Raw genomic sequence first — 23880 nt, 5'->3', positions numbered from 1 at the left:
CTACCGCGGCCCTGCTTGGGCTTGGTCGTCCATATCCAATCTTTCTTTTGGCCTTGCTTAAACAACTTCTAGTTTTGTTCTAAATCCAGACTACATATTGGCGTAGATATTAATATTACAGTCGATTGATATTAATATTACAGTCGATTGGTAAAATCAATCAATCACATTTAAAAATTAAAGTACACACAAGTACAAAAATAAGCATTTACCAGAAAAACTAGCTGCAAGTGTTCAAAATACATTTATGGCTTCTATAAAATCAATTGAAAATTGCTATTTTTAATGAGGCAGCTAGTGTAAAACAGCAGTTTTCGACTCCAGCCGAGTTTAAGCTCAACCTAAACTTAGTTGACCAAAGTGAACTGACCCGACTGACCCGACCCGACAACCCGACCCGACTGACCCGACCCGATAACCCGACCCGACTGACCCGACCCGATAACCCGACCCGACTGACCCGACCCGATAACCCGACCCGAGCTGACCCGATTGACCCGACCCGACAACCCGACCCGAATAACCCGACCCGACAACCCGACCCGAGCTGACCCGATTGACCCGACCCGACAACCCGACCCGAATAACCCGACCCGACAACCCGACCCGAGCTGACCCGACTGACCCGACCCGACAACCCGACCCGAGTGACCCGACCCGATAACCCGACCCGAGCTGATCCGACTGACCCGACCCGACAACCCGACCCGAGTGACCCGACCCGATAACCCGACCCGAGCTGACCCGACTGACCCGACCCGACAACCCGACCCGAGCTGACCTGACCCGACCCGACCCGTAACCCGACCCGAGCTGACCCGACCCGACTCGGGTCGGGTCGGGTCACGGGTCGGGTCGGGTCAACCCGACCCGTTTGAGAGCACTAGCCTAGGCTACCATTACCTGTTGTAGGAGAAGAATTACAACATAGAACAAACGTTTGCAGTTGCCTTAACCTACCGTTTTCCTGCTCTAAGAGGATAATTACAACATAGGACCAACGTTTGCAGTTGCCTGGGCTACCGTTTCCTGCTGTTGATCCTACTACGGCTGGCTAGCTCTCTTAGTGCTAAACTATTGCCAGCATAGACACAACGTGTTTACATAGTTATTCTTACATGATAATAAAATTTTACTATTAATTTAAATTCATTCCCCCTACTAACCTTGCCTGTTCAAGAAGTTCGGCAACAATTGGGAAATATTTTCTTCTGATCGCCATCATTGCTCCAATGTAGCATGAAAGAAACATTAGTTTGTCTCGTAAGTGAGAGAATTTCTTCAACTCACCAATGGGTGGTATTTGAATCAAAGATAATACTTCCCACACGTTATTCAAGTCCCACTTATCTGTCTTCAAATGATCTGGAAAGAAAGATACACGTAGCAAATTAGTTGACAGTTATGGGTTAAACGCTAAGACAGGGGCTTTCAAACTGTTTGCAGTTGAAGCTCCTCTCAACCGCCAAAGTCTGAACGCGCCTCCCCTGTCAAAAATGAAATGTGTCAACAACATAAATACATGTGTCCCCAAAGGAAACACTATCACTATGATAAAACTATGTTTTATTTATTAATCATTAATGGAAATATCTCATTAACACAGGTGATCTACATTGTTCACATTGACTACACCTTTTAATGTTATTAGCCAGCGTTAATAATTATAAGTTGTGGTAAGTGGTGTATTTATGTTAAAATTGAAAAATACGAGCAGAGAGGGAATTTAAATAATAAAAACAGGCGCGCTTAAATGTTGAGCAAAGTCAATGGGATGTATGAGCTTGTTTCGAGTCACAGAATTTATTAAATCTCAGCACATATTTTGAAATGGCAAGACGCATCTCTTTCTGGAGATTTGGTTTTGATCTATAGTTGGATTTGATCACAGCCATGGCTGAAAATCCAGTTTTGCTTAGATACGAAGTTGCAAAAGGAAGGAACACTCTCAAGACCGTCTTACTTAATTCCGGATACTCATTCTTCACTAAGCTCCAAAATTCAGGCTACGATGCAGGGAGAAACTTGGTCTTCAATGTGTTGTCTGAAGAAAGATCAATAGGCTGTTCTTCTTCTTGGGTGGTGAAATTTGGTGGATTCTCTGCGTTGAGTGGATTCACGATCCAGTTGTGCTGTGTGTCCTCTGGAAAGTACTTTTCAAATTGGACATAAAATTGTGTTAAGAGGACATACTATTCTACAGAGATAAATAGAAGATAGTTAGTCCTCATCTAACAAGCGTTATACACGTCGAAAGCCAAAGGTAAAGGGTCATCCCTGATCGTATGTGGAACAGAGGTGATACAAAGGCTTGGTCCACTACGTATTACTAAAGAAGAAGGTTGCAGATTTATGTATACATGTTGCATTATAAATATGTTCCTTTGTAGGATTTTTTTCTAAAAGTCCTTGCGCCTCCCCAGGGTGGTACGCCACACAGTTTGAAAACCCCTGCGCTAATAGTATAGTAGAATGTAATTATTGTCTATGGGCCTAATTTTACTCACCAATGATGTAATCGATTCCTTTGGATACACCTTTCTCGCTTATCATTGACAAAATGTAATATCTAATTGCTTCAACGATGTCTCCAGTTTCTTCAAGATCGTTGGCCTTTTCTAAACACTCTTCAAATGTTGGAAGTCCTGCATACTCATACAATGTATTTCTTTCTGCACTTGTTCCCACAAAACCTGCACAGAACTTTGTTAATGCGCTGAATTGTTTCGTTTTCTGAAAATAAACAGAAAATATAGTTGTTAGTATCCTCTAACACAATAATGCGGTGATTAGAGTTGAGTTGGGTTTGACGTTTGATGCCCCTTTCAGCAACAGGGCTATAAGAGACATGAACCTAAAGCTTAATTTGGAACCCAAACCATAACCACATTAGTTCCACCTAGAATCCAACTTGTGTCTTCCGCGTTGGAGACGCGTACTCTAACCACATAGCCGCGAGGGAATTAGAAAATATGAAAATGTCGACAAAAATAAAACTTTAAATGAATATCTCTTCGCTTATTGTAGGTCAGTGTTTCCCAATCTGTAATTTGTGGAGCCAGGGACAGCGAGACATTTGATTTTCACTAAACATTATCCTATCGTGTTGCTCTCACATAGGATATTTGGAACGTACTAGGGATGGTCAGAACCGGTTCCTGGCGGAACCGATTTTCGGCTGTAAACGGATCCGGTTCTCGAAGATCCGGTTCCGGAACCGGTTTTTCGGATCCATGTCTGGAACCGGTTCCTAAGATCTGGTTCTAGAATGGGGTTTTCGGATCCAGGTTTGGAATCGGTTCCTAAGATCCGGTTCTGGAACCGGGTTTTAGATCCAGGTCTGGAACCGGTTCCGGAACCGGTTCCGGAACCGGTTCTGAAAACCGGATCTCCAAGAACCGGTTCCTCACGGAACCAGTTCCACCGGAACCGAAACCCATCAGATTAAGTAAATGTTGAATTCATAATAATACAGTTTTGTGACCCAGTAGGAAGTGCGGGAGCCAGACAAACGCTAATAAGCGAAGCCAGGGTAATTGGTCTACCACAACGTCAGAGGGGGATCTAGAAGGTAACAACTGGGGGGTCAACTAGAACCCAGATTATGACTTTACTATAAACTTTCAAAAATATATAAATTTTAGCTTAAATTCTTGAGTTATGTTTAGCAGAAGGGGTCCAAAAGCACGTAAAAATGTAAAATTTACAGGAGAAATGGATGATGCAAGTACTGAGACCTAACCTAACGTAACCAAATCTAACCTAATCTAACCTAATCTAAACTAACCTTAGCTAACCTGAACTAACCTAATATTAGTAGAAATAAGCGAAATCCTATCCTTTTTTGCAAAATTATGCTGGACTCCTGCATTAACTTAATCTAACCTAAACTAACCTAATCTGAAGAGAATTATCGAAATTGTAAAGTTATATATATATATATATATATATATATATATATATATATATATATATATATATATATATATATATATATATATATATATATAAGGTAAACGCGCCGGATTTCGACAGGTTAAGGACCTTTTTCAAAATCAATTGCCTATTGTGGCCATAATATTGGTCGGTGTTGGCCCATTTTTTCCTTGAAATGTACAGTCTCTACTAATACTAAAAGTCACTTCAAGGCTCAAATGCTAATGTTAAAATTTTTTATGAAACTGGAACTCGCCAATGGAACCCGAATTCGACACACTTCACCTGGTTTCGACAGTTGCGGTATCTGAATTCGACACCTTCAATTATATCCATGTAAAACATTAAGTCGGCATTTTTAGTAGTAGTAATCTCTTCTCAGCTTCAAATATTGTTTTATTATTATGCAGAAATTATCAGACGGACAAAAGAACACAACTTAAATTTTCTGAACTGAGTAGTTACTTCGATGATCCTCAATTCGACATGCAGGAACCTGATTTCGACATTCCATATCGAACTGAAGTTACAACTATCGGAGAATTATGCAACAAATAGCTTTATGAAAGACTTTGAACATACTTGTACGTTTAGACATTCAGTTAAAATTATATTTGCACTACTGAGTATGAATTCGACAACCTTGTCGAAATCCGGTTCACGTTACAAATAAAGGCTCGCGTTTTCGACAACCCTCCGTTCATGTTACATCACAACCTTTGTGTTCACAGAAGAAAACAAAACGCACTGATTGAAACTCCTTTACAACATTAGAGTACCACTATTTGCTTGAAGCAAACCTAACTTTAATAAAAGTCTTACGAAAATAACCTGCCGTCTTATGATTTTCTTAAGATTATGTGTTTTTTCTCGAAGAGTGTATCACACACACAACAATGTCCTTCTTTTCTCCATGCGTATGACTCATCTACTGTAACCGCACTTTTCACACGAGAAAAGACACTCCCATAATGTTGCTACTTCTATTCACGATCGCAGGGATGACATCTTACGCTTATTTCACAACATTTAAGCACAGGTATGTCGAATTCGAGTGCCTGTCGAATTCAGGCGCGTTTACCTTATATATATATATATATATATATATATATATATATATATATATATATAGAAACAATTGCTGAACTCCTTCTGCTAAACACAGGCCAAATTATTTTTGTTGCTCAAAAAACTAGGCCCGTCACCCCGGGCTACATCCGCCCAGGCACGTAGCCAGGATTTCGTGAAGGGGGGGGGTCAGTGACATGAAATACTGTAATCCTCACACCAGGGGCTCGATCATTCTAAACTATTTTACTGGAACATATATTGGTTCGTTTAGCCAGGATTTCGTAACGGGTGGAAGGGGGGGGGGCGTGATATGAAATTCTGAAGGCTCAGGAGCTTGATCAATGTAAACTATTTTACTATCAACATATATTGGTTTGTTAGAACAATAAAATGAGCATATGTTGGTAAGTATTTTAATAACAAACTATGAAGAAATCTGGAGTAATAAAAGAATAAAAAAAAATATTGAAAAAGATTTTACAATATTTACGTTCCTTTCTTTGTTCATTCAAATATAACAATTTTCCTTTCATTATGATCTCAACTATTATGAAAAGTACATATTCGCTATTATAAAAAGTACATATTCAATAATGTCTTGTAAAATATTTTACAATATCTGCGTTCCTTTTTCTGTTGAATCAAACGCTAATAGAACTCCTTTTCCATATATTTTTTTGTTTTTATTATTCCGTCAACTACTGTCGGTTCCAGATGACAGGAGCAGTAGAAAATTGTTTTTGAAATAACATGTTTGATTCTGCAAGGATGCGATGACGAAAATTTATGATAAAAAATGTCCACGCTGTTACTCAACGGCACTATGCTTTCGGAAGCTTGAAATCTCCTTGACTAGTAGCAGAAATTCTGAGAATTCTGTAACTTTTCTAGAAATTTCAAATTCCCTGACGCTTCCAGGATATCTCGCTCATCTCGCCATCGGGCCGCGGTGGCTCAGTGGTAGAGCGTTCACCTCTGGTGCTAGGGGTCTCGGGTTCAAACCCTTCTCTCGCCAAGTGAACTTTGTGGTAGACAAACACCGTGTGCGTGGGTTTTCTCGGGGTTCTCCCGTTCCCTCCCACTTTCTTCATTCCACCATTTCATTCATTACTCATCATCACCGTCTCCTTTAGCCTCACCGGCATAACCGTGGGACGTAAAACTCAAAAATTTCATTTCTCATCTCGCCACCATGTGTTGCAAGTGATACAAATCTCCTCATAAGAAAGAGTAACCAAAAACTTCCTGTAGTTTTTTTTTTTATTTTTAACGCTGGTTTCATCCTTCCTTTATTTTTTTCATTTCTGGGCTCGAAGGGGCGGGGTCCGGACCCCCCGGACTCCCCTTGGCTACGTGCCTGATCCGCCACTGCATAACGTTGAGAATTATACCGCAGAAAGTGCAGAGCCAGACATAATTCACAATCGCTGTATTGGTGTAAATCTACACACTACACATACTGGCTAGGTCCGTGCTGGGGTACTAACGAGGGCGGTGGACAAGTCTACTAAAAGGGCGCCCATAGAAACGTGAATAGCTAAACTAAAATAAATAATAGAAAACCTTGATATCCTCTTCACTAGAGAAACACTTTTTAGTTCCTGTAATAAATTTTTTGTCAAACAAAATGAAGCTAAATGTATCAACAACTTAATTTAGCTCTATGGCATATGGACAGAAGAAGTTCAACGCCGCGTAACTGGATCCAGTTTCTACCTTATATATTTATCTCTGTGAGATCCGTCTTAACATTGTCCTCCCATCTGCGCCTAGCTCTTCCTAATAGTCGTTTTCCTATTTGGATTTCCAGTTAAAAGTTTGAAAGCGTTCCTAATTTCTTCCATTTTTGCTACATGACTTGCATATCTGATCCTCCAAGCCTTCATGACTCTAACAATATTTGGTAAACGGTATAAATTATGCACTTCGTCGTTATGAAGTTTCCACCGTTCCCATTCCCGTTCCCCTTGGGGTTCAAATATTCGTCTCAGGATCTTGTTCTCAAATACTTTCAGTCTGCGTTTTTCCCTCAGAGAAGCGACTATGTTTCGCAACCATACAGCACAACAAGTATGCTTGTCGTTTTATATATTTTGAGCTTCGATTTTCTCGACAGAATTCGAGACGACAAAAGATATTTAACTGAGTAATAGCACGAAATCACTGGTTTCAGTCGGCATCAAATTTCTTCGTGATTATGGCTTTGGTCTATTAATAGTTACCATAGATATTTGAAAGTATTCACTTTGTCGAAAGTGTTATTTGGTACTTTAACGCATCCATAATTTGCAGTATTACGATCCCGACGAACTTCCGTGTATTTAGTTTTCTCTGCATTTACTTCTAAGCCCATTTCCCTGCAAGATTTCTCCATTTCTTTCTATTGTTCTCCTATCAGCCCCTATTAATTTTACATCATCAGCATACGCCATTACCTGGTGAATACCATTCAACTCTAGACCCTGGTTGCTATTTTTGATTTTCCTTATAGCGTACTCCAGGACAAAGTTGAATAATAAGGTGTAAACGCATCTCCTTGTTTCAGACCATTCTCAAGAACAAGAATTTTGCTACTCGGACCTTACTTTAGGATTCATTTAAACATATCACTCATAGTTAATTTAACTAACTTTTTCGGTATTCCAAATTCTGTGAGAATGTTATACGTTTCCCTCCTAACCTAATCGTAGTTCTTTCTAAAATCAATAAATAATTGATGTGCTGGGATATTGTATTCCCATTTCTTTTCGAGTATTTGTCGCATGGTAAATATCTGGTCGATAGTTAATCGATTTCAATTAAATCACACTAATAATCTCTCCTTAATTTCATCTGCGTATGGAGTCAATCTTGCTAATAGAATGTTTAAGACGATTTATAGGACGTTGACAGAAGAGAAATTCTCGATAATTATTACAATCAGTTTTGTTATTTTTCTTCTGAATTGAAACAATGAGTGATTCTTTCCACTCTTGTGATAATTCCTCCTTGTTCCAGATCAGAAGAATGAGTTTGTGTATTTTGTTCCACAACTCTTCCCCTCCAGCCAGAATTTCGTCTACACCCAGAGATTGGTGTTTCTTTAATTTTTTTTATAGCAATTTCTATTTCTATTTGGTTAGGTTGTGCTGTACAGTAGGAAGATACGGTTTTGCTGTATGCATTTCACTTTTTCCACGAACATTAGCTTTTGGCTGCATGTTAAACAAACCGTCAAAGAAATGTTTCTAACTATTCAAGATGCTATCTGTATAAGTGATAATTGTTCCGTCGGCTTTCTATAATATATAAACAAGAGATTGAGCCTTTCTTAAATTCATTTATGTTCTCATAGATTTCCGAATATCTTTTGGTTTTACTGTTATATTCAAGTTCATTAATTTTGACCTTCAAAAAATCGCGTTTCTTTGTTCTAAAAGTTTTGAAAGTTTTTCGAAAGATGACAACGAAATTTTGTGCAGTTATCTCGTTCGGATTTTGTAGCCAACGCTGTTTTGCCTGTTTTATCTTCTTTGTTAGTTTATTGCATTCCTGGTCGAACCATGGTTTGCTCCCCGTATTTCTACATGCCCCATTTGTTTTCTTTTGCTGAAATTTTAATGCTATCTCTAATTTCAACTTAAGTATCCTGAACACTAGTGCACTCCGAACCTTCTAAAACCGAGAATGTATTTGACACTTCTATCTCGTATTCTCCTCTCAGCTGTCTCTCCTCTAATTTCTTTAAATTAAATCTCTCCGTTTTCAGATATTGAGTATTTTCTTTATTCAACGATAGTCTCTCTCTTATTATCGTTGCTACCAAATAATAATCAGTATCACAGTCAGCTCCTATGAACGACCGGACAACAATTGTGCTATACTGTTTTCTTCTGTCTACTAAACCGTGCTCAATTTGATTATGTCACTTTCCATTTGGTGAAGTCCAAGCATATTTATGAATGTCGCGATGTGGGAATTTTTGTAATCTTCACGATAAGTTTCTGGATGTTGCACAATGCACGAGTCTAACGCCGTGGTCATAAATTTCCTTATACAGACTTCTATTGCCTATAATCGGTTTGAAAATACTCTCTCGTCCTACCTTCGCATTGAAATCCCCTAATAGACTTTTTACATGGTATTGCGGGAGTTGGTCAAATACCGGTACTCATTCTATTCCTTCGTAAAAACTGTTTTTTGTATCGTCATCCTTATTTTCTGGTGGGACATATACACTCATGTCCAAAATTATTGTCGCATGTCTATAAATATATTATTGTAAGAATATAATTTGATAACGAATTCGCCCGGTATTTCTTATAATGTTAGTGTGTGTATAATCGGCAAAGACATGTGGCAAATTTCATGTCAAAAGAGCGGTAAATGAGAACAATAAAACGAAAATAAAACTTTCTTGTCCATTTAGCAACATTTTGTTTTACTCATTCTAATTTTCGTATTTATAATTCTTTTCCTATGAAATTTATCACAAATATACATTTCGCGATTATACACATAGTATCAGTATTAAAAGTACCCTGCAAAATCATTATCAAATTATATTCTTACAAGAAGACAGTTATAGATATGCGACAATCATTTTGGACATGAGTGTACATTTGAATTAATAATATCACACCACTGACCTTTAAGAGAAGTGAAAGAAAATCTATCATTAACAAATTTAACACATGTAGTTGCTGAAATTATTTGTTTGTGAACGAAAAACCCTGTTCCTAGTTGCTACTTTTTAATTCCTTCCCTGTAAAAGAATGTAAAATTTCCGGACTTGACTGCTCCATTTAATTCCCATCTAACTTCCTAATGTCCTACTAGGTCCATCCTCTATTTTTATAACTCACTCGTTACGGATTTTAACGCGCCTGCGTTATAAAGACTTCTTACATTCCATGATCCAAATTTCATGTTCATTTTACTTTGCTGGGTTTGTGCAAAGTTATCAGTCCTGATCCGAGGATTCTGCAGAAGTATCTGTACAAGTCCTTTTTTCTTTGGACAGGATGAGATTGTTAACCTCATATCAAATCCCCAAGCTGGAGAACCACTGCTTGTTATTTGTCCGCGACTACTTATTCAGTATATTCGCAGCTAACCTCTATATTTAGAGGCCTTCTCCTCGACTTAAAACCTAACAACGTGCCATGCCGTGGTGATTGGAAGACCACATTTCCCGGAAATTAATATACCTATATTTTAGAAATACAATAGACACTGATTATCCAAACGCCGCTTTAAAATACTCAGGAACAATCAATATGCGTGGATATATGGATGCATATTAAGACTGTGAGGCCCGGGTTTGATCCCGGCGGGAACTCATGTGGTTCGGATTCCACGTTAATCAGTAGGTCCACGTCTCATATAGCCTCGCTGCTGAACGGGACGTTAAACTTCAACTCAACAACAACAACAAGCATATTAAGACTGTGTAAGCTTCGATGCTCTGAAAATCGTAAATTAGAAACAGAGCCTAGTGTCAATGTAGTGTTTCATGAATGCATCATACTTTGCCTCAGACTGTCCGAACAATTCCTGATTTCTCATAATGTCTTGTCTTGTGTATACGTAACGTTATATATTATATTTTTGTAAGTTATTATACTCTTAGCTTGTTCTCTGACAATTGCAACTGTATGAATTGATAATAGAAAACGTATACAAAAGAATAAAATTAAAAAAAAAAAAAGTTTTCAATAATATGATATTTCCAAGCATCTTATGTAAAGGGCGCCCTGCATCCTTCACAGGTTCTTTATTAACAGCCACTATTTGAATTTGTTATACAAACCTGGCATACAGAACAACAAAAAACCACTATACCCTAAAACCCATCTCATTATAAATAAGTGGATGTTTCGTAGGGCACACTGTACCCTTGGCACATTCTACCAACAGTAACAGTGTGTAGTTATTGTACAGAACTGTGATATACAGAATAATAAATAAAATACTTCATCTTTGATGTAATTTCGCAAGGGCGCACTACACCTGTCACGTGTTATTTATAAAAAAAACTGCAAGAATTTATTATTAAAAACTTGTACCTTTATTTATACTAACACCGTGCTCGTGGGTTTTCTCGAGGTTCTCCCGTTTCCTCCCACTTTCTTCATTCCACCATTTCACTCATCTCTTATCATCATCGTCTCCTTTAGCCTAACCGGCATAACCATGGGACATAAAACTTAAAGATTTCATTCCATTTTTTTATTTATACTGTGATGTTTCGGAGGGCGCACCGGGACATGTCCTGGTAGGCCAGCACGGGCCGATATACTCAAAATTCACTATAAGAAGTCCTTAACCTACACACAATTGCAAGGTAATCAGGTACATTTCTTAATGTTATAAAGACTAGATAAATAATCTCCCTAAACATTTCCCTTCTTTTGTAAGTTAATAAAATTTTCCTGATGATTTCAAAAAAAAAAAAAGTTGCATACACATTATTAATCTACACCTATAATTTTAATATGTATATATCAGATTTTTTTAAATAATATAATATTAAATATCTTGGTATCAATTAGCTTTTACAGAGCAACGGAAATTGAAATAGTCTTGAAAAAAATATCGGTAAAATGATAGATGGAGAATAATCTTGAATATTATCTTACTCAATGATATTGTGGAAAAATGATTTCGCTCAAGCTCCAATGTAATGTTTCCTTCTTCTCTGGGGAAAATCAGAACGATGTGAAGAATTAGGGTTGCCAACTTTTGTAAATGGAAATACGTACTCCAGACACCCTCCTGGAGTACGTATACACTTAAGATTGTGACGTCATTGCTCGTCAAAAATGTGGACAACCTGAAAGTGGTTACTTCACCTAAAATTGAGTGGTTCGAATTTAATAAGTTTAGTTACTTTTGAAGCGTGTATTAAACTTACTTATTCCAGTTTTGGTTAAGTCGGCACATGCAATTTTTGTAGTCTACTGTCAAAACTGCATCATTTTTAAAACAGAAAAGCAAATATAATTGGCAATATAATTGACATGCACAAAATGTACCTCAACAAAAATTTTAGGAAAACCAAAAAATAGATCAAAAAATTGAGATCTTGGCCAATAATTAGTTTTTGGATCAGGAGCCACAAAATACTTGAACGGCCCCTAAAAATCGAGTTTTCGTATTTTCTACGGAACACGCACATCATACTGAGTTAAGTGATAGTTTGGGTTTGGCTACACTAGTAGTTCTTCAGATATAAGGCTTAAAAGAAAATTTTTGATTAAATATATTCGATCTTTTGATCCAAAAGTAAGTCTTATCAGTTTCACTAGGGCTGGTACTGTGTCATAATGTCTACTTACTTGCTGAATATGGTTGGAAGATGTAGCTGAGGATGAAGCAGTGCTAGGCTGCGCTCTTGAAAACATACTTTTGTTGACCTTTAGCAGTTTTGATAATTTAACTTTTCCGCAAATTCCGTACACAACAGGTCGATATCAAAGTGAATTGTAAGCTCTGCTTTAACCATGTTCATCGGCAAACAATTCCATTCGTCACTCCAAAAATATTTGAATTGAACAGTGAATAAGACTAATAAGAGGAAATTACCGGACATTTGACGTCTGGTTTTGAGGTCGAACCGCACACCGGACAAAGAGGTCAAAAACCAAACTGTCCGGTAAAAAAACTGGACAGTTAACAATCCTATTTAGAATACGGATGCATACATAAATTAATAGCATATTCACTTCTTCCTTCACGAAATCTACTCCTAATACTTTTAAACCTTATTTCTTCGGAGTAGATTTGCTTCAGAGAGCTTCCCTAAATTCTTATTTTCTTGACGAATGCAATGTAGCAATGTTGCAATTTACTTCTTTGCAACATTGAAGGCGTTGCTCATTATATTTTCTATATTGACACTTGCCCAGAACAGTCTATATTCGATGTATAGTACCCAATGCGCGTAAACGAAAGGAAATAGATTAGCTTGAATTTAGGTTCGATTATATAATATTAGGAAATAGGAAAAACAGAATCTACCTTATAATTTAACATTTTCTGCGTAATGTATTTTTATTTCCCTTCATATACAGTGTTTAATGGATTCCTTATGAGAAAATCCGTACTTAACATTTTTCACTTTTATCCATCTATTTCTATATACATATATACACATATTACTGGTAAGATTCCCATATATTTGGATTACTTACGCAATACTCTGTTAGAAATATACTATATACTAGCAGAATACTCGTTCTTCGCACGAAGAGAACACGTTTCATTTTGGACATGAAAGGCATCAATTTGAATTTAAACGGCATCGGAAGGGTTACTGTTCATCTCAGCGATCCAGAAAACTATGGATTCGACACTAATATAGGATATTTTCGATCATTTTTAAATATTTCTCTCCTCTCCTTTCCCTAAGTTGTACCGTCAAAGTGAAATGACAAAAAAACAGCCCAGGCCCTAACTTCATCTATGTTGAAAATTTAATTGAGATCGGCCAGATGGTTCAAGAGTTATTAAGTCACAAACATAGTCACTTTCATTTTTATTTTTTTAATATATATCTTCCCTCCCTCTCCCCTATGTTGCACCGCCAAAATGAAATTATAAAACCCATTCCAGGCGCGAGACTAATTTGTGTTGAAAATTTGATCGAAATCGTTCGGGTGGTTCAAGAGTTATTAAGTTTTATTTATTTTATATGTACTCCCCCCAAAATTGGACCGTCAAAGCAAAATGATTAAAAAAAAAACTTCCTTGGGCCTGAACGTCATCTATGTAGAAAATATGATCGAGATCGGTTGGGTGGTGTAAGAGTTATTAAGTTTTATTTATTTTTATATGTATTCCCACTCCCCTAAGTTGGCCTGTCAAAGTGAAATGATAAAAACCATTCTAGTTTCGAACCTCATTTATGTTGAAAATTTGATCGAGATCGGTCGGGTGGTTCAAGAGGTACGAAGTCACAAACGTAGTGACTTTCAATTTTATATATTAGTCAAGCGTACCGAATTTCAAGTTTTTATTCCAATTCCAAGTACCTAAAACACGAGATTATAGGCCCAAAAAAGATCCATTTAAATAACATGGAGAATTTCATCATCCCCTTTTAGACCCCCTAAAAATTAAAAATATTCACTTTTGGCAATTTTCCTGTGGGTTAATCCCTGAAAGCTACTATTACACCAAATTTCAACTTTCCACATCAATCAGAAGTACCCGTCATTTTATGTCAGTTCATGTTGTTTTATACTATATGGTTAGGATTTCTTCCGTAAATTTTGAAAATATACGGATCCGTATAGTAAATCGAAATCCAAAAGATTCGTTCGTCATCTTTCATTAACTTTTACGTTAAAATTATTGCATTAAAAAACGTGGCAGCGACGTAGATCTGCACCTAAAGATACAAAAATTTCAATTGAGGTCAAGAAAGAAGAAGCTCAGAACATCAGAAGCTCAATAAATAATAATAATAATAATAATAATAATAATAATAATAATAATAATAATAATAATAATAATAATAATAATAATAATAATAATAAGCAAATGGCCCGTACACACGTGCCTGAAGTTGGCCCCCCCAACCTCTTCCAAATTACACCAAATATTGCACATCGTTAGTGCATCGTTAGTGCACGTTAGTGCACTCAGAACTAACGTTAGTGCTATCAGCGTTTACGAGATACTGAAGATTTTTGGTGGGGGAGCCAACTTCATATGAAGTTAGCCCCCCACCCATCTTTATGCAGACAGATTTTCACAAAACTTAGCGCATCGTTAGTGCACTTAAACACACTAAGCACTACCGTTAGTGCTACCATATTTTGGGACTTATTCAAGATATTTGGTGGGGGGCCAACTTCAGAAATATCAAATTCTATACAAATAGAGGTAGAAACATAGAGTTAACGGCAATCGTTAGTGCATCGTTAGTGCACTTAAAAGCACTAAGCACTAACGTTAGTGCTACCATATTTTGGGATTTATTCAAGATATTTGGTGGGGGGCCAACTTCAGAAATATCAAATTCTATACAAATAGAGGTAGAAACATAGAGTTAACTGCAATCGTTAGTGCTTCGTTAGTGCACTTAAACGCACTAAGCACTAACGTTAGTGCTACCATATTTTGGGATTTATTCAAGATATTTGGTGGGGGAGCCAACTTCAGAAATATCAAATTCTATACAAATAGAGGTAGAAACATAGAGTTAACGGCAATCGTTAGTGCTTCGTTAGTGCACTTAAACGCAGTAAGCACTAACGTTAATGCTACCATATTTTGGGATTTATTCAAGATATTTGGTGGGGGAGCCAACTTCAGAAATATCAAATTCTATACAAATAGAGGTAGAAACATAGAGTTAACGGCAATCGTTAGTGCTTCGTTAGCGCACTTAAACGCACTAAGCACTAACGTTAGTGCTACCATATTTTGGGATTTATTCTAGATATTTGGTGGGGGAGCCAACTTCAGAAATATCAAATTCTATACTAATAGAGGTAGAAACATAGAGTTAACGGCAATCGTTAGTGCTTCGTTAGTACACTTAAACGCACTAAGCACTAACGTTAGTGCTACCATATTTTGGGATTTATTCAAGATATTTGGTGGGGGGCCAACTTCAGAAATATCAAATTCTATACCAATAGAGGTAGAAACATAGAGTTAACGGCAATCGTTAGTGCTTCGTTAGTGCACTTAAACGCACTAAGCACTAACGTTAGTGCTACCATATTTTGGGATTTATTCAAGATATTTGGTGGGGGAGCCAACTTCAGAAATATCAAATTCTATACAATAGAGGTAGAAACATAGAGTTAACGGCAATCGTTAGTGCACTTAAAAGCACTAAGCACTAACGTTAGTCCTACCATATTTTGGGATTTATTCAAAGTTTTCGGTGGGGGCCAACTTCAGAAATATCAAAATCCATACAAAGTGTCAGTATTTTCAGGAAGCACTGACGACTGCACTAATTACTTTGTTAGTGCTTGAAGTGGGAACCAAGTTCACGCTGGCCCGCAAAGGTTTGTTTACTTGTAGCACCTACACTAATGAGGCACTCAACTTAGGTGTAGGTGCAATAGGAAGCACTAGTGTTACAAGTAAAGAAAACTTTCGAAATTAGCGTGAACTTAGCCCTCACTACAAGCACTACCGAAAAAATTAGTTTTATTTGTTAGTGCATTGTTAGTACCTCTAGAAGATACAAGTACTTTCGTTAGTGTTTCACCATTAGTGTGGATATGGCCAATTCTAAGTCACAAAACTCCCATAAGAAACACATGGGGAATTATTCATTGTATCAAATCCCCATCGCATTCAAAAGCACTAATTACCTCTGTTAGTGCAATTGTTAGTGCATCTCAAGTGCTTCTTAGAGCATAAACACCTAACGTTAGTGTTTCATTAGTGTAGGTGTTACAAGTAAAAAAGACCTTTGGGGAAGTCAGCGTGAATTTCGCACCCATAATTTAAGCACTAACGGAAAAAATAGTACTATTCGTTAGTGCATCTATAAAGCACTAACGATTTCGTTAGTGCCTCACTATTAGTGTAGTTATGGCCAATTACATATCACGAGACTCACAAGAAATTTATGGCAATTTTTTTATTGAATCGAATTTCCGCCAAATTCAAAATCACTAATGATCTCTTCTAGAGCAATCGTTAGTGCATTGTTAGTGCTTTTTAGTGCATCTACACCTAAGCTTAGTGCTTCATTAGTATAGTGCTACAATTAAAATACCTTTTGAGGCCAGAGTGAACTTAGCGCCCCCAATTCAAGCACTAACTAAAAACTGAGTGCCATTCGTTAGTGCATTGCTAGTGCTTCTAGAAAACACTAACAGTTTAGTTAGTACTTCACTATTACTTTAGTTATGACCAATTACATGTCACGAAACTCCATAATAAATTTGTGAGAAATTTTACATTGAATCAAATTTCCGTCAAATTCAAGAGCACTAATGATCTCTTCTAGTGCAATCCTTACTGCATCGTTAGTGTTTCTAGAAAACACTAACAGTTTCGTTAGTACTTCAATATTAGTGTAGTTATGGACAATTACATGACATGAAACTCCCATAAGAAATTTATTGGGAATTTTCAATTGCATCAAATTTCCGCCAAATTCAAAAGCACTAATGATATATTCTAGTGCAATTGTTAGTGGTTCTTAGTGCACCAACCCCTAACGTTAGTACTTCATTAGTGTAGGTGATACAAGTACAATATCTTTGGAGGGCACGGTGAACTTGCCCCAAATTCAAGCAGTAACAAAAAATTAATGCCATTCGTTAGTGGATCGTTAGTGCTTCTAGAGAGCACTAAAGGTTTGTATGGAGTTTGATATTTCTGAACTTGGCCTCCCACCAAAAATCTTGAATAAATCCCAAAATATGGTAATGCTAACGTTAGTGCTAAGTGCATTTAAGTGCACTAATGATGCACTAATCATTGCCGTTAACCGCATGTTTCTACGTCAATTTATATAGAATTTGATATTTCTGAAGTTGTCCACCCCTCCGAAAATGTTGAATAAATCCCAAAATATGGTAGCAGTAACGTTAGCGCTTAGTGCGTTTAAATGCACTAACGAAACACTAACGATTGCTGTTAACACCAAGTTTCTACATCAATTTGTATGTAATTTGATATTTCTAACGTTGACATCTAACCAAAAATCTTGAATAAATCCCAAAATATGGTAGCACTAGCGTTAGTGCTTAGTGCTTTTTAGTGCAGTAATGATTGCCGTTAACCCCATGTTTCTACCTCTATTTGCATAGAATTTGATATTTCTGCAGTTGGCCCCCCGACCAAATATCTTGAATAAATCCCAAAATATGGTAGCACTAACGTTAGTGCTTAGTGCGTTTAGGTCCACTAACGAAGCACTAACGATTGCCGTTAACTCTATGTTTCTACCTCTATTTGCATAGAATTTGATATTTCTGAAGTTGGCCCCCCACCAAATATCTTGAATAAATCCCAAAATATGGTAGCAATAACGTTAGTGCTTAGTGCTTTTAAGTGCACTAACGATGCACTAACGATTGCCGTTAACCCCATGTTTCTACCTTTATTTGTATAGAATTTGATATTTCTGAAGTTGCCCCCCCACCAAATATCTTGAATAAATCCCAAAATATGGTAGCACTAACGTTAGTGCTTAGTGTGTTTAAGTGCACTAACGATGCGCTAAGTTTTGTGAAAATCTGTCTGCATAAAGATGGGTGGGGGGCTAACTTCATATGAAGTTGGCCCCCCCACCAAAAATCTTCAATATCTCGTAAACGCTGATAGCACTAACGTTAGTTCTGAGTGCACTAACGTGCACTAACGATGCACTAACGATGTGCAATGTTTGGTGTAATTTGGAAGAGGTGGGGGGCCAACTTCAGGCACGTCCCGTACACTACCGTTTCATGTCTGCAATTCGATCTATTTACTTCTTAGTATATTATTATTTTGTTTTGGTGGATATCTGTTTCAAAATTATGGGGAAGAAATCGAAACAGTTGTTAAGAGAGAAAGCTTTTCTTCTATATTTTTCGTGGTGTTCGGAACAGTCAATGCTGTTACAAGTATTTTGGATACAGTCGCAATTCTTGTGAATAAAGAAATATTAGTAGCATTATTTATAGTTCTTACTGCTATAAGTTGTTGCATAAGTTTTTCTCTCAGTGGTATTACTTTGAAAGAATTACGGAATTTGTCCGACATATTACAGAAGTTTATGGACGCCATGATGAAATATTTTCAAGAAATTTACAATATGAGAATAATACAACGCATGGAATTTAAAAATAGATGTTGTGGTATTATAAATTACACGGATTATGAGAACATAACGAAACTGATTAAGAAAAATTAAATATTGTTTCGAAAATCCTCTAGCACGATAAGATATTTCATGCAGGTTAAAACGCAACAATTAAATAACCAGTTACCAGATTCTTGCTTTGATGCAAATGCTGACGTTACAAGCGTGGATGTTACGTAATAGATTAAACTCGCTATAAATCATGTGTTTATTTTCTACTACCCTGTGGATTTTTAATGGCAGGTGTTTTGCTTATAGAAATTTTTCAGTGCTGTACACATTTGACAAAATTTATTAAGCGACCCATAACAGAATATTCGGTGGGCCTGCAGCAACAAAAATCTACATACGTATGTGAAGATCACGTAGGTTACGACAGCTGTCAAAGTTATATCGCCTGTGCAAAATCCGTGGAAAGATTAAATCGTACCTTTACATAATTTTATGAATAAAGCGAAAACAATTGTTGTTATTAGATAATAACACAGTTTAATACATATTAGGGATTAAGTGCTGTATCGCCGGACCAATTTTAGGAAATTTACCAGGTCAATTGGAGAATTTATTTAAGTTTGTGAGAAAGAATGAGTGAAAGTCAAGTAAGGGGAATAGTAAAAGTTAAGAAAGTGGTTGTATTTGTTGGTTGTATTTGATCGGCACTGTATGTGAAGGCAGATGGACTATTTCGCGGAGAAGTACACTGGTTTTACTATACGGATCCATAGATTGTAAAATATACAGAAAAATTTGGGCAAGTCTTTAATTTGCCCACTTCATGTCGAGAACAGAACATAACCAACCCCTGCAGGGCTTCTAACCCATTTCTACTACTACTACTACTATACTAATCCTTATACTATTTATTTATTTATTTATTTATTTCTTATTTAAAATGGCGGAGTTAAGGCATAACCTTTTCTTCCACTCAACCATTTACATTTTTCTTTACAGTCGGATCTCTTTTTTTTTTTTTTTTTTTTTACGACGAGAATAAAAATGACAGTTAGGCACGTTGAAGAGTTACCGACATACATAACAATACAGGAAATAAAACATGAAAAATGAAAATGAAACTTATTACATATAAAATAAACACTAAAACAACAAGAGACATGCTAAAGACATGTTAAACTATACAAGGAGAAACAAATACGTCAATCTTAATTATATATAACATAAAATATATTCCTATGATTCACTATCTATAGATAAAATGATGCACCTACTTAAGTGATTGTCTACAGTATAATGTATACATTCATACACATGTATCAGAAGGGAATAGAAAAGAAAATGAGAAGAAATAGAAAGGGAGAGAAGAAAAAAAAACGACTGCATGGTAATGCCAGGGATAGTTTCGTGTGTAACATTTTTTTTTCTTTCTTACTGAAGACCTACTACTATTACTCCTTAATATAATTGTTTAATTAAGCAACGTAAACAATATAATTGATTAACTAAGCAACATAAATACAATTGTTTAATTGAGTAACATAAATACAATTTGTTGATTAACTAAGCAACATAAGAATAATATAATTTATTGACTAAGCAACATAGGCACAACATAATTTTTAACTAAGCAACATAAATAGAAAATAATTGTTCAATTATGCAACAAATACAATATAATTTATTGACTAAGCAACAAGCACAATATAATTTTTAATTAAGCAACATAAACACAATATAATTTTTTAATTAAGCAACATAAACACAATATAATTGTTTAATTAAGCAACGTAAAGAATATAATTGATTAACTAAGCAACAAACACAATATAATTTACTGACTAACCAACATAAGAACAATATAACCTATTGACTAAGCAATATAAGCACTATATAATTAAGTAAGCAACATAAATACAATATAATTATTTAATTAGACAACATAAACATAATATAATTGATTAACTAAACAACACACACAGAATATAATTTATTTGACTAAGCGAAATAAAAACAATATAATTTATTGACTAAGCAACATAAACAAAATATAATTAATTAAGCAACATAAACAAAATATAATTGTATGATTAAGCAATATAAACACAATATAATTGATTAAGTAAGCAACATAAACAATATAATTTATTGACTAAGCAACATAAGCACAATATATTTGTTTAATTAAACAACATAAGCATAATATAATTGTTTAACTAAGCAAAATAAACACAATATAATTGTTTAACTGAGCAATATAAACACAATATAATTATTTAACTCAGCAACATAAACAATATAATCGATTAATTAACCAATACAAACACAATATAATTTATGGACTAAGCAATATAGGAACAATATAATTTATTGACTAAGCAGCATAAGCACAATATAATTCATTAACTAAGCAACATAAACACAATATAAATGTTTAATTGAGTAACATAAATACAATGTGGTTGATTAACTAAGCAAGATAAGAATAATATAACTTATTGACTAAGCAACATAAGCACAATATAATTGTTTAATTAAACAACATAAACACAATATAATTTATTGAATAAGCAACATAAGCCTAATATAATTGTTTAACTAAACAACATAAGAACAATATAATTGTTTAATTAAGGAGCATAAACACAATATGTTTAATTAAGCAACATGAACAGAATGTAATTGATTAACTAAGGAACATAAACATAATATAATTGATTAACTAAGCAACATAAACAATATAATTTATTGACTAAACAACATAAGCACAATATAATTTATTGACTAAGTAATATAAGCATAATATAATTGATTAACTAAGCAACATAAACACAATATAATTGTCTAATTAAGCAACATAAACACAATATAGTTCATTAACTAAACGGCATACACACAATATAATTTACTGACTAAGCAAAATAAGAACAATTTATTGACTAAGCAACGTAAACATAATATAATTGTTTAATTAAGGCAATGTAAACATTATAATTGATTAACTAAGCAACATAAACACAATATAATTTATTAACTTAGAAACATAAGAACAATATAATTTATTGCCTAAACATCATAAGCACACTATAATTGATTCACTAATCAACATAAACACAATATAATAGTTTAATTAAGCAACATAAACACAATATAATTGATTAACTAAGCAACATAAGAACAATATAATTTATTGACTAAGCAAAATAAGCATAATATAATTGTTTAACTAAGCAATGTAAGCACAATATAATTTTTAACTAAGCAACATAAATAGAAAATAATTGTTTAATGAAGCAAGATAAACACAGTATAATTGTTTAATTAAGCAACATAAACACAATATAATTGTTTAATTAAGCAACATAAAGAATATAATTGATTAACTAAAGAATATAATTGATTAACTAAAGAATATAATTGATTAACTAATCAACATAAACACAATATAATTTATTGACTAAGCAACATAAGAAAATATAATTTATTGACTAAACAATATAAGCACAATATAATTGATTAACTAAGCAACATAAACACAATATAATTGTTTAATTAAGCAACATAAACACAATATATTTGATTAACTAAATAACATACACACACAATATAATTTATTTGACTAAGCAAAATAAGAACAATTTATTGACTAAGCAACATAAACACAATATAATTGTTTAATTAAAACAACATAAACACAATATAATTGATTAACTAAGCAACATAAACACAATATAATTTAATAGCTACGGAACATATGAACAATATAATTTATTGCGTAAGCAACATAAACGCGATATAATTGATTCACTAAACAACGTAAGAGAAATGTATTTGATTGGCTAAACAATATAAGCACAATATAATTGATTAACTAAGCAATATAAGGACAATGTAATTTATTAGCTAAACAACGTAAGCACAATGTAATTTATTACTTAAACAACCTAAGCACAATATGTAAACTGTATATAGTTGTTGCCGTTTTCCATTAGGACAGTGCGATGCTTAGTAAGCTTTAACACCAACCCCACATGAAGCATTCTATCATTAACAGGCCGTGACAATATTTACAATTGAACATAAATATTTGTGTAACCACAAGATAATTGGGCAGGCTAAAAGAGGAAATTTAAACGTAAATAATTTTAATTATTCATGATTTTAACCTACACCGTACAGCGAACCGAAGACTTAGGAGGAGTACTAGTAATAGGTGATTCAATGTTCATGCACATGAATTTAGTCCGCTGGCTTGCAGACCCACCACGTCTGACAATGTTATGGATGTAAGAAATCGAAGTACAATGAAATTATCAACGCTTACGCTAGTGCTCACTTTCTTATTATCTACGCATTAAAGATATATTTTAATATATAAAATACTTACATTTCTAATTTGTTTAATTAAATCCACTCCAAGACTCCATTCTTTCAATCTGTTACATCGATGTGCGAGGTAAATCAAGGCTTGATCAACATGCTCTTCTCCCTTCCCAAGTAGTCGACCACATGTAACCACAAGCTCTGGTTCATGACCACGTAACAATACATTTAAAGCTTCCTGTAAACATTTGAATATTATTAAATTATTTAGGTTATTGCAATTATAATAGACATCAACTCTTTCTATGCCCTTTGAGGTGTTAGTCATCGTAGGACAATATAGTTTAGAACAGTGACGGATAATGTAATCGTTGCAACATTGTACAACGATCAAAATCTTTCAAGGTGACCAATGTTATTATTATCAGTAGCAGTCGTTAATATTTTATTTTCTAAGATTCTATCACTTTCATACAGAGACCTTAGGTTTGCATGTCTATAATTGTAAAATACATAGGCTTGTTTTAAAAGGAGAAAACAATCCCTCAGAGTGTCACTAACTTCCAACTAATTATGTTGAAACAAGCTTACAAGGACAAGATTTCAACAGCACGGACAGTTGGAGGGATATTAAAGTCTGATTTCCCTTATCTTAAAAGTTAAAGACTTTGGTCGTTGCAATGTTTGTGCAACGCGGCAGGGTTTCCAATGAACGAGAGAGCTTTCTCACTTGATACAATTTCTGAAATGAATTAACAAATGAAATTCACTTTATTTATTCATATCTT

The 23880-nt window shown here is 35.0% G+C and overlaps 2 protein-coding genes across 19 annotated transcripts in view; one reads left to right on the top strand and one right to left on the bottom strand.

Moving 5' to 3' along the window:
• LOC145670338 (uncharacterized) overlaps positions 1 to 23880 on the top strand; it is a 493290-nt gene that overhangs the window by 132148 nt on the left and 337262 nt on the right. The window lies entirely within an intron of this gene.
• Positions 1 to 23880, bottom strand: part of LOC145670337 (WD repeat-containing protein 17-like) — a 246114-nt gene that overhangs the window by 41134 nt on the left and 181100 nt on the right. For both annotated transcript variants that reach the window (XM_081738874.1, XM_081738872.1), the window contains 3 exons: positions 23157 to 23330; positions 2508 to 2733; positions 1167 to 1365 (listed from right to left, as the gene is read on the bottom strand). In XM_081738874.1, the coding sequence (XP_081595000.1) occupies positions 1167 to 1365; positions 2508 to 2733; positions 23157 to 23330 (599 nt within the window). The remainder of the gene's footprint in view (positions 1 to 1166; positions 1366 to 2507; positions 2734 to 23156; positions 23331 to 23880) is intronic.

Source organism: Thermobia domestica, chromosome 14, assembly GCF_964235325.1.
Source record: "Thermobia domestica chromosome 14, izTheDome1.hap1.1, whole genome shotgun sequence".
NCBI lineage: Eukaryota > Metazoa > Arthropoda > Insecta > Zygentoma > Lepismatidae > Thermobia > Thermobia domestica.
Note: the sequence above shows the minus strand (reverse complement) of the source record. Positions and strands in the feature narration are given on the sequence as shown.